The sequence below is a fragment of the Hemitrygon akajei genome, chromosome 5 (genome assembly GCF_048418815.1).
Source record: "Hemitrygon akajei chromosome 5, sHemAka1.3, whole genome shotgun sequence".
NCBI lineage: Eukaryota > Metazoa > Chordata > Chondrichthyes > Myliobatiformes > Dasyatidae > Hemitrygon > Hemitrygon akajei.
The window spans coordinates 123,084,475-123,102,708 of NC_133128.1; the positions used below are offsets into that span (position 1 = coordinate 123,084,475).

General features: G+C 43.6%; 1 protein-coding gene across 3 annotated transcripts in view; it reads left to right on the plus strand.

Annotated features, from left to right (window-relative positions):
* trpm2 (transient receptor potential cation channel, subfamily M, member 2) overlaps positions 1-18,234 on the plus strand; it is a 166,037-nt gene that overhangs the window by 79,232 nt on the left and 68,571 nt on the right. For all 3 annotated transcript variants that reach the window (XM_073046350.1, XM_073046351.1, XM_073046352.1), the window contains 4 exons: positions 2,265-2,410; positions 2,828-2,940; positions 5,194-5,286; positions 12,807-13,023. In XM_073046350.1, the coding sequence (XP_072902451.1) occupies positions 2,265-2,410; positions 2,828-2,940; positions 5,194-5,286; positions 12,807-13,023 (569 nt within the window). The remainder of the gene's footprint in view (positions 1-2,264; positions 2,411-2,827; positions 2,941-5,193; positions 5,287-12,806; positions 13,024-18,234) is intronic.

Sequence of the window (18,234 nt, forward strand, 5' to 3'; positions counted from 1 at the left end):
AGTTCAAAGGGAAGAGGAGCTCAAGAAGGAGGTGATGGGCAAGCAAGGAGAAAAGGTGAGGGAGGGAAAAGGAGGTGGGAAATGGTGAAGGTGGGGGGAGGTTTGAGAAATCGATGTTCATGCCGTCAGGTTGGAGGCTACCCAAACAGAAGATAAGATGTTGTTCCTCCAACCTAAGTGTGGCCTTATCACAACAATGAAGGAGGCCTTGGATGGACATATTGGAATAGGAAAGGGAAGTGGAACTAAAATGAGTGACCACTTGCCATGGATGGACATATCAGATTGGGATTGGGAAGTGGAATTAAAATGGGTGTTGCCATGGATAGACATTTCAGATTCATGCTGTTTATGCCCATCATGATTTCATACACCTTCATAATATCAGCACTTATTGTCCTACAATGCAATGTATAAAGTCACAGCCTGCTCAGACTCTCTCTACAACTCAGTATCTTGGTTCATAGCAACTTCTTTGTAATCATGTCTTCACTCTTTCCAGCTAAATGGCATCTTTCATATTTGTGACCTAAATTGAACACAATATTCCAAATGCGATCTCTTTCACTACTGTATCTACCTGCAGCACCACTTTCAGGGAACCATGTACTTGTACTCCCAGTTGCTCTGTTCTACAACACTCTCCAGGGTCCCACTCTCATTTGTCTTCCCAAAATGTAATGCCTCACACGTATCCAAATTAAACTTCATCTGCCATTCTTTGGCCCAATTAAACAGCTGATCAAGATCTCTCTGTAAATCTTGATAACCATCTTCACTGTCTAGAACACCTCCTATTTTAGTGTCATCCGCAAACTTACTAACCATGCCTTGCTGATTGTCGTCCATAGATTTCAAATGGCAGTGAGCCTGACGCTGATGCTTGGGGACCATCACTTGTCACCTGCCTTCTGTCAAAAAACAACCTTCCATAATCAACCACTGCTTCCTGCCATGCAGCCAGTTAGCTAGCTCTCTCTGCATCCCATGCAATCTAATGTTCCATAGCAGTCTACCGTGCAAGTCTAGATAGGTTATGTCTACCAGCCTTCTCTCATTGACCTTCTTGGTTACTTCTTCAAAGTGATCAGTCAAGTTGGTGAGATGGTGAGATCGTATCTCACATACACAAAGAAATACTAACTATTCCGAACCAACACATGCTTGTATATCTTATACCTCAGAATTTTGTCTAGTAACTTACCTACTATAGATGTCAGGCTTACAGGCCTATTGTTCCCAGGTTTATCTTTGCAGCCCTTCTTAAATAAAAACGTGGCATACCTTCCGTCATTTCATCCATCACTAACAATGATGCATATATCTCAGCCATAAGACTAAAAGACTTAGGAGCAGAATTAGGCCATTCAGCCCACTCCATCAATATTGATTTACTATCCCTCTCAACCACATTCTCCTGCCTTCTCCCCATAACCTTTGACACCCTTACTAATCAAGAACCTATCATCCCTACTTTAAATATACTCAAAAGACTTTTCCTGTACAGCCCAATTTCACAGATTCACCAGCGGCCGCTCCTGCAATTTCTTCTCTAGCTTCCAGTAGTGTTTTTGGATATTCCTGGTCATCCCCTAGTGAATTATCTATCTTCATATGTTTTAGAACTTCTAGTACCTCCTCCACAGTAATGCGGACTATCTCCAAGGAACCACCATTAAATAACTCATTTCAAAGTCTAGTTGTCTTTCTCCACAGTACAAAATAGGAAAAATATGCATTCTTCTAATCTCTCCCAAGTTACTTTTTTTTTCTTAATATAGAGTACTTAAAACATTTGTTTGGATTCTCCTTAATTTTCTCTGCCAAAACTATCCCCTGCTCCTTTTGTCCTTCCCCATTTATTCCACCTGGAATTCTTTTGATCCCAGGTACTCATACTTCCCCAAGGCCTTCTCTTTTTTTGTTCACCAGAGCACCAGTATCCCATGTCATCCTTGTGAAACCTGAAATAAAAATGCTTGTGTAAGCAAATGTGCCAAAGCCCAACTTTGCATCATTCTTTAAGACTCAACATCCTGGTGTTGGCTAGCCCTCTTCTGGAAATCACCAGTAAATGACAGATACAGCAACTGGTACATTTTTTAAAAAGTGCTGAGTCGAGAGCTCAAACCTGCCTTGTTGGAAGTATCCAATCTGATCTGACTGGACTATATTGCCATCAATCTCCGCATCAGGAATGACTATGATAGTCTCAGAATATTGTTCTCTGATTTGTGTAATTATTCTCCTCTCTTTGACCAAAGGGCTTTTCAGCAAATGCTACAAGAAACATGCCAAGCGTGCACAGAAGCTGCTGGTTCGGGTTTCTTCGACCTGGGGAAATGCCACATGCTTGCGCCTGGCATTGGAAGCTGACAGCAAGAAGTTCATGGCACATGGAGGTGTTCAGGTCTGACTTGCATCTGGCTCATTGAGTGGGTGCTGAGTTTGTGAAGCGGATCACGGTGGAAGTGCAGCAACTGATTGAAAGCTCCTATGGTCTGCGCTCAACGTGTTCACCCTAATGCTATCCAGAGCTCTGCTGTTCTTGTGTGAACTGGGAGAAGAGCAGTATCTTTGTGACGTGACTTTACTCGCCCCACTGCCCTGAAGCTGCTGCTCTCTATTTCTTTCTCAGCCTCCTCTTTCATTCTGCCCTCCCATCAATTAATTATTGGTTAATCAGTATTATTAATTAATAATTATCCCTATCATTGTTTTTGATAAATACTGCCAGTTGTCCCTGTGGCGTGGTGCTAACTCTTGTTGGTAGCTACACTTTTTCCACTTTAACAACACCTGATTGTTTTTCTCTCTCTCTCTGCAGGACTTACTGACCAAAATCTGGTGGGGGGAGCTTTCTGTAGACACACATACTTGGCAGGTGCTTCTATGCTTGGTACTCTGGCCCATCATCTACTCGAAGCTCATCACTTTCAGGTAAGAGTCTGATCACTCTTACAAATCTGCCTCTGCCTGTCTCAGTCCCTCCACATCATCTTCTCTGGCCTGGAGATCTGAGCAGAGCTGGTGATGGATAGGGTGCTCTTCTTGCTCTAAGGCCAGAAATGAAGATGCAGGAACTGGGAATAGCATTTGTGGGAGGGCGTGGCTACCTAATGAGATGCCAGATGGAGCTTGGCTAGCAGAGTGATGGGGCGATTCTCTCCCCTCCATAGTTCATAGCGTGGAGAGCATAAGCTGAAATAAAGACACAGTGATTCGTAGCAGGATGCCTATCCTTTAACTGAGAGAAACCTGACAGCTTAATTTAGACCATAAAATAGCGGAGCACAATCAGGCCATTCAGCCCATGAAGTCTAATCCACCATTCTATCATGGCTGATGTATTACCCCTCTCAACCCCATTTTCCTTCCATCTGCCCATAACCTTTGACACCCTGACTAATCAAGACCCTGTCAAATTTTGCTTTGAATATACCCAGTGCTTTAGGAATAATAGTCAATGGATAGACACAAGAAATTCTGCAGATGCTGGAAATCCAGAGTAACGCACACAAAATGCTGGAGGACTCAGCAGGACAGGCAGCATCTATAGAAAGCAATAAAGAGTTGATGTTCCGGGCAGAAAAACTATTCCTGGTTAATGTGAGCTGGAGTTGCCCCATTCCCTAGGAATGCTAATGCAGTGTTGACATATTCCCAGGGAATGCTAATAGGATGATATCCACCCCAAAGGAATGCTAATGAGGTGATAACACATTTCTGATGAGTGCTAATGGGATGTTGACCTATCTAGATGGAATGCTATTGGGTTGTCAATCCATTCTCAAGGAATGTTAATGGGGTGTTGACCCATTCCCAAGGAATACTTTTGGAGTGTTGACATAGTTCCAAGGAATGTTAATGGTGTATTGAACCATTCCCAAGGGGTATTAATGGGCAGTTGACCCATTTAGATGGAATGTTATTGGGGTGTCAATCCATTCTCAAGGAATGGTAATGGGGTGTCAATACATTCCCAATGAATACTAATGAGATGTTGAGCTATTTGCAAGGTATGCTAAGAGGGAGTTGTCCTATCCCCATGGTGTGTTAATGGGGATTTGAGCCATTTCCAATTAATGTTAACTCTCATATACTCTCTCACTCTCTCTCTCACTCTCTCTCTCACTCTCTCTCTCACTCTCTCTCTCACTCTCTCTCTCACACTCTCTCTCACACTCTCTCTCACACTCTCTCTCACACTCTCTCTCACACTCTCTCTCACACTCTCTCACACACTCTCTCACACACTCTCTCACACACTCTCTCTCTCACTCACTCTCTCACTCACTCTCTCTCTCACTCACTCACTCTCTCACTCACTCTCTCTCTCACTCACTCTCTCTCTCACTCACTCTCTCACTCACTCTCTCACTCACTCTCTCACTCACTCACTCTCTCACTCACTCTCTCACTCACTCTCTCACACACTCTCTCACTCACTCACACACACCCCCTATCTACCTACCTACAAGTGTACAATATCTCAGGAAACTACACTCTCTTCCCCTGCACAGACACACTCTGGAATGGTTCTACTGAAGGCACAGTCATGAGTCTAGAGCTTACCTAGTGCATCAGGTACAAGAGCTCGACATCATGGTACTAATGTGCAAGACATTGTTGAGAATACAGCCAGAATATTCCTATCACCCAGCTATTGGAAAGGCATGATTAAACTGGAAAATTTGCAGAAAAGAATCATGATAATGTTGCTAAAACTGGATGATTGGTGTTGTAAGGAGAGACTGGCTAGGTTGGGATTATTTTCTTTCAAGCAAAGTTGCCTGAGAGGGCATCTAAGAGGTGTTAATAAAACTATTGCAGTCATAAATGGTGAAAATATTTTTCCTAGGACAAGGGGATCTAAAACTGAAGTGCAGTAGCTTAAATTATGCAAGGAAAGATTTAAATCTTTCCACACAGAGAGTGGAATGAGCTGCCAGAGGAAGTGGCTGTGGTGGGTATAATTACAAATTTAAAAGATATTTAGACAGGTATGTGGATAGGAAAGCTTTAGAGGGAGAGGGGTCAAATGCAGCTGAGGTAGACAATTTTGTCAGCATGGAACAGTGTAACCCTATGACTCTAATGAGAGCAAGGCTGATGATGGGTAATCAATCTGACAAAGGTAGCTCCAGCCTCGGTCTAAATTCTGACTGACAATCTGTTTTTTTCTCTTTCCAGGCATGAAGAACAAAGGAAAAAGGCACCACAGAGCAAGGCTGAGCTGGTTGCTAAAACACTACCTCCGCACAGCTTACCGCCAGCCCTGATACAGTGAGTCCTGGCCATTGCTCAGTAATTCACTGTACATTTGCTGATTGACTCAGTGTTTTCTGTTTGTTTATTTCTGACACCAGATTCTCAAGGGGTTTGATAGATAGCATTTCCCCTGATAGGAGGTCTCAGACCAAAGCGACTTGGTTTTAGAATAATATTTTGCCCGCTCAAGTACCTTTGCTCTGTCCGAAAGAGGATACCCCAGTGACCAACTGTTTTAATTCGAATCAGAGGAACAGATAAGAGATTCTGTGGACGTGAACGGGACACCCAGAAGTTATGTTACCTTCCAGGTACAATGGTCAGGGTCGTCACAGATCGCGTCCACAGCATTTTGAAGGGAGAGAGAGAGCAGTCTGATGTCCTGATACATATTGGTACCAATGACATAGGAAGGAAAAGCAAAGAGATCCTGAGAAGAGAATTTAGAGAGCTGGGCAGAAAACTGAGAAGCAGGTCCTCCAGGGCATTAATTTCTGGATTGCTACCTGTGCCATGTGCCAGTGAGAGCAGAAACAGGATGATTTGGCAAATAAATGTGTGGCTGAGAGCTGGTGCATGGAGCGGGACTTCAGATTCTTGGATCATTGGGATCTCTTCTAGGAGAGGTATGTCCTGTACAAAAGTGACGGCTTGCACCTGAACCCAAGTGGGACTGATATTCTTGAGAGCAGTTGGAGAGGGTTTAAACTAATTTGGCAGGGGATATGGGAACCGGAGTGAAGGGACTCGGATAGGACGGATGGTAAAAAAGCAAAGATAGACTGTCAGGAAGGGTAGGCCGACTATAGGACAAAATTGAGCATCAGTGTATTAGGGATGCAGAATCAAATACAGTACTTGGAGTGTGGTATCTCAATGCATGGAGTATAAGAAATAAGGTGGATAATCTTGTTGCACTACTACAGATTGTTAGGAATGATGTTTTGGTTATCTCTGAATCGCGGCTGAAGGATGTTTGTAGTTGCAAGCTGAATGTCCAAGGTTACAGCAATATAGTACAACTGTGGCTGACCAGGGAAGTCAAAGCTAATGTAAAATCAAAAGAGGGGGCATTCAACAAAGCAAAAATTAGTGGGAAGATAGAGGACTGGGAAGCTTTTAAAAACCTACAGAGCAACAAAAATAATCACTAGAAGGGAAAAGAATGTAAAAAATAAGAGAAACAAGTATATAGGACCAGTAGAAAATGAGGCCGGAGAAATAATAACAGGGGACAAGGAGATGGCAGATGAACTAAATGAGTATTTTGCATCAGTTGTCACTGTGGAAGACACTAACAGTGTGCCAGATGTTTAATGGTGTGAGGGAAGAGAAGTGAGTGCAGTTACAGACAGACATACTTTACTGATCTCGAGGGAAATTGGGTTTCATTACAGCCACACCAAGAATAGTGAAGAAATATAGCAATACAAAAGCATAAATAATTAAATAATAATAAGTTAATCATGCCAAGTGGAAATAAGTCCAGGACCAGCCTATTGGCTCAGGGTGTCTGACACTCCAAGGGAGGAGTTGTAAAGTTTGATGGCCACAGGCAGGAATGACTTCCTATGACGCTCAGTGTTACATCTCGGTGGAATGAGTCTCTGGCTGAATGTACTCCTGTGCCTAACCAGTACATTATGGAGTGGATGGGAGTCATTGTCCAAGATGGCATGCAACTTGGACAGCATCCTCTTTTCAGACACCACCATCAGAGAGTCCAGTTCCACCCCCACAACATCACTGGCCTTACGAATGAGTTTGTTGATTCTGTTGGTGTCTGCTACCCTCAGCCTGCTGCCCCAGCACACAACAGCAAACATGATAGCACTGGCCACCACAGACTCGTAGAACATCCTCAGCATCGCCCGGCAGATGTTAAAGGACCTCAGTCTCCTCAGGAAATAGAGACGGCTCTGACCCTTCTTGTAGACAGCCTCAGTGTTCTTTGACCAGTCCAGTTTATTGTCAATTCGTATCCCCAGGTATTTGTAATCCTCCACCATGTCCACACTGACCCCTTGGATGGAAACAGGGGTCACTGGTGCCTTAGCCCTCCTCAGGTCCACCACCAGCTCCTTAGTCTTTTTCACATTAAGCTGCAGATGATTCTGCTCGCACCATGTGACAAAGTTTCCCACCGTAGTCCTGTACTCAGCCTCATCTTCCTTGCTGATGCATCCAACTATGGCAGAGTCATCAGAAAACTTCTGAAGATGGCAAGACTCTGTGCAGTAGTTGAAGTCCGAGGTGTAGATGGTGAAGAGAAAGGGAGACAGGACAGTCCCCTGTGGAGCCCCAGTGCTGCTGACCACTCTGTCTGACACACAGTGTTGCAAGCGCACGTACTGAGATCTGCCAGTCAGGTAATCAATAATCCATGACACCAGGGAAGCATCCACCTGCATCACTATCAGTTTCTCACCCAGCAGAGCAGGGCGGATGGTGTTGAACGCACTGGAGAAGTCAAAAAATATGACCCAGGTGGGCGTAGACACGGTTCAGCAGGTAGACTATGGCATCCTTAACTCCTAGTCGGGCCTGATCGGCAAACTGGAGGGGATCAAAGTGTGGCCTAACCATAGGCCTAGTACAAGGGAGAAGGTGCTCTGAAAACTGAAAGACCTGAGGGTACATAAGTCACCCAGGCACCCTAGGGTTCTGGAAGAGGTAGTGTGAGAGATTGTGGAGGCATTAGTAATGATTTTTCAAAAACCATTGGACTCTGGCTTGGTGCCAAAGGACTGGAAAATTACAAATGTCACTCCACTCTTCAAGAAAGGACGAAGACAGCAGAAAGGACATTTTAGACCAGTTAGTCTGATCTCAGGTTGGGAAGATGTTGGAGTCAATTGTTAAGGATGAGGTTACAGAGTGCTTGGTGACACAGGACAAGATAGTACAAAATCAGCATGGTTTCCTTTGGGGAAAATCTTGCCTGATGGAATTCTTTGAGAAGACCATAAGACGTAGGAGCAGAATTAGGCCATTCAGCCCATCGAGTGCCCTCTGCCATTTCATCATGGCTAATCGCGGATCCCACACAATCTCATACACCTGCCTATTACAAGGGAGAAGGTGCTCAAAAAGCTGAAAGATCTAAGGGTAGGTAAGTCACCCGGACCTGCATTTAGGGTTCTGAAAGAGAGGTAGAGGTTGTGAAGGTATTAGTAATGATCTTTCAAAAACCATTGGACTCTGGCATGGTGCCAGAGGCCTGGAAAATTACAAATGTCACAGCACTCTTTAAGAAAGGAGGAAGGCAGCAAAAAGGAAATTATAGACCAGTTAGCCTGGACACGGTGCTTGAAAAGATGTTGGAGTCAATTGTTAGGAATCAGGTTATGAAGTACTTGGTGACACAGGACAAGACAGGACAAAGTCAGTTTGATTCCCTTAAGGAAAAATCTTGCCTGACAAACCAGTTGGAATTCTTTGAGGAGATTACAAATAGGATAGAGAAAGGGGATGCAGTGGATGTTGTATATTTGGACTTTCAGAAGGCGTTTTACAAGGTGCCACACATGAGATTGCTTAGTAAGTAAAGAGCCCATGGTACTACAGGAAAGTTGGTTAGAACATTGGCTGATTGGTAGGAGGCAATGAGGTGGAATAAAAGGATCCTTTTCTGGTTTGGTGCCAGTGACTAGTGGTGTTCCACAGGGATCGGTGTTGGGACTGCTGCTTTTTATGGTGTGTATCAGTGATTTATGTGATGGAATAGGTGGCTTTGTTGCCAAGTTTGCAGATGATACAAAGATTGGTGGAGGCAGGTAGTGTTGAGGAAACAGGCAGGCTGCAGAAGGACTGAGTCAGATTAGGAGAATGGGCAAGAAAGTGGCAAATGAAATACAATGTTGGAAAGTGCACGATCATGCACCTTGGTAGTAGAAATAAATATACAGACTATTTTCTAAACAAGGAGAAAATCCAGAAATCTGAGATGCAAAGGGTCTTGGGAGTCCTTGTGCAGAACACCCTGAAGGTTAACTTGCAGGTAGAGTCAGTGGTGAAGAGGCAAATGTAACATTAGCACTCATTTCAAGAGGTCTAGAGTACAAGAGCAGGGATGTGATCCTGAGGCTTTATAAGGCACTGGTGAGGTCTCACCTTGAGTGAACAGTTTTGAGCTCATCTAAGAAAAGATGTACCAGCATTGGAGAGGGTTCAGAGGAGGTTCACAAGGATGATTCCAGGAATGAAAGGGTTATCATAAGAAGAATGTTTGATGGCTCTGGGCCTGTACTCGCTGGAATTTAGAAGGATGAGGAGGGATCTCATTGAAACCTTTTGAAAGGCCGAGACAGAGTAAATGTGGAAAGAATGTTTCCCATGGTGGGAGACTCTAGGACAAGAGGGCACAGCCTCAGGATAGAAGGGCATCCATTTAAACCAGAGATGTGGAGACATTTCTTTAGCCAGAGTGTGGTGAATTTGTGACATTTGTTACCACAGGCAGCTGTGGAGGCCAGGTTGTTGGGTGTATTTAAGGCAGTGATTGATAGGCTCTTGATCGCACATGGCATCAAAGGTTACAGGCAGAAGACCGGGGAGTGGGGTTGAGGAGGAGGATAAAGGATCAGCCATGATTGAATGAAGGAGTAGACTTGATGGGCCAAATGGCCTAATTCTACTCCTATGTCGTATGGTCTTATGGTCTAGTAACTGGATATAACTCCACCATCTCTGGGAACTAATGTAAAACAAACTTTCTTTTTAAATCCCACTACTTGAGTGGCATGTTACAGTACTATTTAGCGCAATCACTTTACAGCATCACCGAACACAGACTGGGGTTCAAATCCTGCTGCTGCCTGTAAGGGGTATGAATGTTCTCTCTGTGACTGAGTGCATTTCCTCCACGTCCTCCAGTTTGCTTGCATGTTCCAAAGGCGTACAGGTTAGGATGAGTGAGTTGCAGGTAAGCTATTTTGGCACCAGAACCATTGTGAGCCCTAGCTTAATTCTGCTGTGTTGGTCATTGATGCAAAACAACACGCTTCACTGTATGTTTTGATGTACACATTATAAATAAAACTAATCTTTTAATCTATTTTTAAGATTTTCCTCTCGCCTTAATCTTAAGCCATCTTCTTTTTGATACCATACCATGGGAAAAAGATTCTGAATATGTAACCCTTTTTCATTTGCTCCAGGGAAAACAAGCACAAGCATAACCAAAGTCCTTCATCCTCCTGTAGGGCAGTGACCAGAACTATACTCATTAGTCAGGTGCAGCTTAACAAGTGTTCTGTAACGTTGCAACATAACATCACAACTTCTAAATTCTATGATGCAGTCAAGCATGCCGTATGCCTTCACAACTTTTTCTATCTATGTTGCCACTTACAGGAAAATAAGGACTTGAATCCCAAGGTCCCTCCTTTATTATCCCAATCTTTCTGTTCCTCCAGAAGCCCTGGCATTCATTTTCTACATTTCTTTTCCACAGGAATGTAGTCAGACCCAGGAACATCGAATAGCACAGTACGCTCTGTGTTCTAGCTCTCATAACTTTCTGATAAAAGATGGGCAACCCCTAAAGAGCACATGGCTGGTTCTTGTCACTGGGAGCTGTGTGTAATTCCCAAGACAGTGCCCCTGGTTCTTTGCCAGTGCAGTTCGTCCTTGAGGATACTTTCTGTACTCTCACTGCAAAGTCTTCGTGCTCCCTAACTCCTCTCATTCCATGGACAGACTGCTCCCCGTGCCCCAAGGGTCTGTGCAGAGTTTGTGGCTTTTCTTTCAAACATATCCCACCTCCTTGTCACCATGCTCTGTCCCAGGTCTAAACGACATGGTAGGCTGTCATCTGTACTTCCAGCTCCTGCTCTCCACATGATAGCTGGTGGGAGGAGGAGAGGATTTTGGAGGCATCTTCCCCAAGGACTGAGAGTCCTCTGTGCTGTGGCCTCCAGAGAGTCCAGCAGCAGAATGGTCCCACCCACACTGAGCTGCTTGCTCAGTGCTGGGAGCATCACCTGCTTGGTCCTCAGGAAGAAGGCATCTTTCCTGTACATTGGCAACCGCAACAGTAGCCATAGGGCCAAAAAGGTCATCCATTACCTTTGCATGAGCCTCAGTAGTCATATTTGCAAATAGCTTGTTGCTCCACTCTTTGACGTCAGCTTCTTCAGTGGGAACAAGACCAAGAAACATCCAGTTTGCTGCAGCCACGTAACTATTCCACATCCAAGAAGGGTGGTTGGCCATTAGGTAAAAAGCCACACTGACCTCAGCAAAATCAACACCAGTACAAGTAAAAACAATGCCAAAAAGTCAACTTTATGGTTGTATGCACTGGTGTATTGAAAAAGCTGCATGCAGCATTATCACAGGCATATGGCATCAGATAAGCAGCATTCACTTATATATTCACTTAATATGGATTAAATACAAATTAAATATAGTTTTTACAAGATGGAAAGAACACAATAAGTACAATCCATTTTAGTTCCAAGTGATCACACTTTTCCTATACTAAGACAGTGATTAAGGTTGTGCTGCTTAGTTCAAGAACCGAATGGTTGAAGGGAATTAACTGTTCTTGAACATGATGATGTGGAACTTCAGGCTTCTGTGCCTCCTGTCTAATGGTGGCTATGAGAAGGTGGTGTTGCCTAAATGTTGAGCATCTTTGATGAAAGATGTTGCCTTTTTTTGAAGGACGTGACCATGATGCAACCATAAGTCCCGTTGAAGGGTCCTGGCCCAAAATGTAGACTGTTTACTCTTTTCCATAGCTGCTGCCCTGGGCTGCTGAGTTCCTCCAGGATTGTGTGATGCTTTAGATTTCCAGCATCTGCAGATTTTCTCAACTTTTTAAACTTAAATGTTAAAATCGAACCAGCATCCACCATTTCATCATGCAGTTCATTTCACACTTTCACCAGAAATTCCCCCTCAAATTCCTCCTCAACATTTCCCCTTTCACTTAACCCATGACCTCTAGTTCTAGTCTCACCCAATCTCAGTTTAAAAAAAAGCCTGCTTGCATTAGCCCTATCTATACAAAATTGAGTGGTATACCTCTATCAAATCTCTGCTTATTCTCCCATGCTGCCACGGATAAAGTCCTAACCTCTTCAGCCTTTTCCCTATAACTCAGGTCCTCAGGTACAGGCAGCATCCATGTAAATTTTATCTGTACACTTCCACTCACACCTCCAGCTTCAGGAACAGTTATTACCCCTCAACCATCAGGCTTATGAACCAAAGGTGATAATTTCACTCAATTTCACATGCCCCATCACTGAACTATTCCCACAACCTTTGCACTCACCTCAAGGACCCTTCATCTCATGAACTAGATATTTATTGCTTATTTCTTTATTATTATTTCTTTTTTTTGTATTTGCAGTTTTTTGTCTGGCCTGTTAGGTGTAGTCTTTCATTGATTCTATTATGGTTAATGGATTTATTGAGTATGCCTGCAGAAAAATGAATTTCAGGATTGTATATGGTGATGTAAATCTACTTTGATAATAAATTTACATTGATATTTGAACTTTGAAATTCTGGTTTGTTTGCAGCAATGAGCAGGACACAAAGCCTTTGTCCTGTTGGCAGCAGTTGACAGCATTCTACACAGCTCCAGTGGTGGTATTTTATTGGAATGTGCTGGCTTATTTTGGCTTCCTCTGGCTCTTCTCCTATGTTCTGCTGATTGATTTCCAGAGCAAGCCTTCCTTCAGGGAGTACCTTCTCTACATCTGGATCTCAACACTGGTGTTGGAAGAAGTAAGACAGGTGAGACCCATGCATCCAGAAAAAGGAGCACCTGAACATAGTGTCATAAGGGGGCAGGAGGCTGGACCCAAGTGCAGGATGCAGGCACTGAAGTACTGGGGGTAGGACGGGAACAACTAAACGATAGACAACATGTGGTGACCATGCGTGAGGGACGTGATGTTCAAGGTGATTCTGGGGTTCTGGGAGAGTCTTAGAGTTCAGGCAGGCAAGGAGGATCCCAGAGTTCAGGCAGGGTCTAAGAGTTCTCTGGGTGGGCTGCCTAACTCCTAGCCAGGGCCCAGACCTCCCAGGCAGGAACACGGGCCTGGGCAGGTCACGGGACACCTGGGTAGGTAGCGGGGCACAACCCATTGGCAGCGAGGGATAGGAAGGGAACTAGGTCCAGGGTGACTGCCAGACTTACTCGAAGAACTCATCTTTAACAAGGGGAACTCCAAGCCAGGGCAACCAGAGGAATAGGGTAAGCAAGATAGGCAGGACAACCCCCCCAACTCCACTCAGTAGCAGAGCCCCCTGTATACACTGCCAGCCGATGGGTATCAGATGTGCCTCCTTGAGCCCCAACAAGCCAGGATGATCCACAGGTGTGACTAATTGGACTCAAGGGTGAAAGGAGGGACAGCTACAAGACCCGGTGTCCGGAGTCCATGGACCAGATCAAGACCCGGAATGCGGGCTCCGGACCGGACCATAACACATAGTGATGGGGTGCTGATCCTGGGCTTAGAAAAGTATAAAATGATTCATTTTGGAAAGACAAATTTGAAGGCAGAATACAGGGGTAATGGCAGAATTCTTCATTGTGTGGACAAACAGAGAAATCTTGGAGTCCATGTTCATAGATCCCTCAAAGTTGCCCCGGAAGTTGATAAGGTTTTAAAGAAGGTGTATGGTGTGTTGGCTTTCATTAGTTGAGGGATTAAGTTCAAGGGCCACGAGATAAGTTTGCAGCTCTATAAGCTCTGGTTAGACCACATTTGGAATATTATTTTCAGTTCTGGTCGTCTCAATATAGTGAGGATACAGAACCTTTGAAGATTTACCAGGATGCTGTCTGGACTAGAGGTCATGTTTCATGAAGATAGGTTGAGCAAACTAGGGCTTTTCCCTTTGAAGTTACAGAGGCTAAGAAGTAACTTGATAGAGGCGCACAAGATGCTAAAAGGCATAGACAGAGTGGATAGTCAGAAACTTTTTCCCATAATTTTAAAGCTCTATAAAACTCTGGTTAGACCACACTTGGGATATTGTTTTCAGTTCCAACTAATACAATGGGATATAATTTTACAGTGATTGGACAAAAGGAAAGGGGAATGGCTGAGGTAAGTTCTTTATACAGAGAGAGTGGATGCGTGAAATGCCCCGCCAGGCTTCGTCCTAAAGGCAGATACATGAGTGGCATTTAATAAACTCCTAGACAGGCACATAAAAAATATTAAAAATTTGAGAGCTATATAGGAGGGTAGGGTTAAGCTGATCTTTGAAAAGGTTGGCACAACATTGAGGGCCAAAGAGCCTGTGCTGTAGTGTTTTGTGTTCAAGTGCACACATACTGTAACTGTATGCTAAGTACAGTTCCAATGCCACACTCAAAGTTGCTGATGACACCACTGTTGAAGGAATCACGGGTGGTCGTGAGTTAGCTTATTGGAGCAGGTCGGGTTACGTGGTTGAGTGGTGCTTTAACAACAATCTCTTGCTTATTGTCAGCGACACTAAAGAGCTGTTTGCTGATTTTGGGAAGGAGAATGTGGGTGAAAATGTACTGGTCTACACTGGGACACCAGCCGCTTTAAATTATTGGGCGTTAGTATATCAGATGAGTTGTCCTGGACTAGGTGTATTAATACAATCTTAATACATGCCAGTATATTTACTTTTTTATCAGGTTTGACTTGTCACTGAACACGCTAACAAACTTGTACAGGTATACTGTTGAAAGCATCCTGATCGGTTGCATCATGATCTGATATGGCAACTCGAATGCACGAGAATGTAAAAAGCTGTAGTGATGAGTGGAATCTGCTCAGTACATCAGGGCACATCCCTCCCCACCATTAGTAATGTCTACACGAGGCGCTGCATCAAGAAGGCAGCATCCATTATCAAAGACCTCCACCATCCAATCCATGCCATCCCTTCACTGCTACCATCAGGTAGGAGGTACAGAAGCCTGCAGTGCCACACTACCGGTTTCTGGAACAACTATCTTCCACCAGTCAGTTATTGAACCAACTGGTTTGACCCGTTCAGCAATATTATGATCACTTTGGTCTCTTTGCACTAAAATAAACTTTCTCTTTGCTTGAATTATGTTTTATTGTAATATAAGTATACAATTTATGTTTCTCTTGTGAGCAAGTAGGTTTCTTGAACATTTGGAAAGCCATGGCCTAATTAGGGAGAGCAAGCATGACTTTATACGGTGCAAGTTGTGTCTTACTAACTTGAGTGCATTTTTTGCTGAGGTGACAAGGGTGATTGATGAAGGCAGAGCTGTGGATGTTGTCTACATGGATTTTAGTGACACACACATGGGTTTTAGTCAGGTGTTTGACAAGATCCCTCATGGGAGGCTCATCCAGAAGATTAAGATGCTTGGGATCTGCGGTGAATTTGTCAATTAGATTCAGAACTAGCTTGCCCATAGAAGACAGAGGGTAGTAGTCCAAGGAACTTATTCTAGATGGAAATCCCTGATTAATGGTGTTCTGCACAGATCTGTGCTGAGCCCCTGCTGTTTGTTTTGTACATAAATGACCTGGATGAAAACGTAGATGGGTGGGTTAGTAAGTTTGCAGATAATACGAAATATGATGGTGTTGTGGATAGTGTAGAAGACTGGCAAAGAATAAAATGGAATATAGATCATTTGCAGATATAGGTTAAGAAATGGCAGATGGAGTTTAACCCGGCCACATGTGAAGTTTTGCATGTTGGGAGGTCAAATGTAAAGAGACAATACGCTGTTAAGGGCAAGATCCTTAACAGTATTGATGAGCAGAGGGATCTGGAGTCCAAGTTCATAACTTCCTGGAAGTGGCTGCACATGTTAAGAAGGCATATGGTATGCTTGCCTTTATTAGTCAAGGCACTGAGATTAAAAGTCAGGAAGTTATGTTGCAGCTTTACAAAACTGTAAATTGCTCAGGTACTGCCTTCTCCAAGAACAAACGAGACAATCCATCAGCATTTCCATGATTAGTTGCCATCTTGAATTCAGTCTTATAATTGTGTCACGGAAGAAGCAGAGCCTATCTCTGCATTCGTGCTGCTGCTGTTAGTGGAACACTCTTCTGTGGAGTCAAAATGGACACTACTGGTTGCTGATCAGTACTGAGGGTGAACTCCCTCTCACACAAGTGCTGGTTGAAATGTTTTACACCCCAAACCAGACTCAAGGCCTCTCTGGAAATCTGTGCATAATTATTCTCTGCAGCAATAAGGAAATGTGATGCAAAGGATATGGAGAATTCACTTTCATCACTCATAACATTTGACAATATTTGTCTATAACATAAGGTGAGGCATCACAGGCAAGCTTCACTGGATGATGTGAATCATAATGTGTGAGTACAGTGTCAGATTTCCTTCACCTTTTGGAAAGCCACCTGACACTGCTTTGTCCATTGCCATTTCTTCCTGATCTGTAGTAATAAGTTAAAAGGGTGGAGCACAGTGGCCAGGTTTGGCGGGAACCTGTTATAGTAATTGTCAAGTCCTAAAAAGGACAACAACTGTGACATTTCCTTTGGCCTTGGGGCATCCACCACTGCTTGAATTTAGTCAGTACATGTATGTAATACTTTTGCGTCAATGGTGTGACCACAGTAAGTGATGCTTGGTTGAAAGAATTCACACTTATTGTGTTATGCTCTGAGCTCATAATCTTCTAATCTTTTTAACACTGTCCTGAGATCTTGGAGATATTCCTTGTCCTCCTCACTAGTAACAATGATGTCATTGAGGTAGTATTGGGTGCCTGGGCAGCCTAGCCAAACCTGGTCCATACCTACCTGCCAGAGTGCAGGTGCGGTTGCTACTTAAAATAAGCTGAAACTATAGTGATAAAGCCTTTTGTGAGTGTTTACGATGAGAAACACTTTGGACTCTTCTTCCATCTTCATCTGTTGGTAGGCCTCAGCTAAGTCCACTTTGCTGAAGTGTTTCACTCCAGAAAGGTTTGTAAAGATATCCTCTATCCTGGGCAGAGGGTATTGATTTACTTTCAGTACTGAATTGATGGTGCCCTTAAAATTGCCAAAGATCCTAACAGATCCATTCTTCTTGACTACTGAGACCACTGACATCTCTACTCATCTAGGAAAGAATTCTTTCAGCCTCTATGCAATCTAGTTTACTGGCTATTTAATCATGGATGGCATAAGGAACTGGATGGGCTTTGTAAATCTTGGGTGTGGCATTTTCATTTAATACTACTTTACCCTTGATGTTTTTGGGCTTTCCAGTACCATCTTTGAACATTGCTCTGGCATCATCCAGCACCCTTCTTAATTCGCTTTTAGGTGATTCTATTGCAGGGGATGTGGCATGCAAATGGTGGATGAATCTCCAATCAGGTTGTCGTTGTCTCACCCAATCATCACCCCATAATGCTTTCCCTCCTGTTTTACCACATACAAGCCAGATGTTACGAATGTCATTCCCACAGGAGTTATCTTTTCTCCAGTATAAATTCTTCGTTGGATATTTGCAGGCTTCAGTTCAGTATCTTTGAAACGCCATTCAAACTTATTTTGCGGAATGACAGAAACAGTCAAGCCAGTGTCCAGTTCCATTTTATATAATTTCCCATTCACTTCTGGTGTAAGCCATATTGCTTTTCTCTTGCAAACACGAGGAAATCTGCAGATGCTGGAAATTCAAGCAACACACACATAATGCTGGTGGAACACAGCAGGCCAGGTAGCATCTATAGGAGAAGCACTGTCGACATTTTGGGCCGAGACCCTTCATCAAGACACTTTACTTTTGTTAGTTTTCACAGTGTAAATATCAAGGCTACTTAGTCTTGTGTCATTCAAGTTATTTCTTAACAACATGCAGATCAGTGCTCTTTTTGAAACTGTAACTTGACTTTTAATCTTTCCCTGGGCAGTCCATTTATTTTTGTCTCCCAGCATGCTCTTTATCTGTGTCCTACTTTGTTGCATTTTCTGCAAGTTTCACCTTTAAACCAGCATTGGT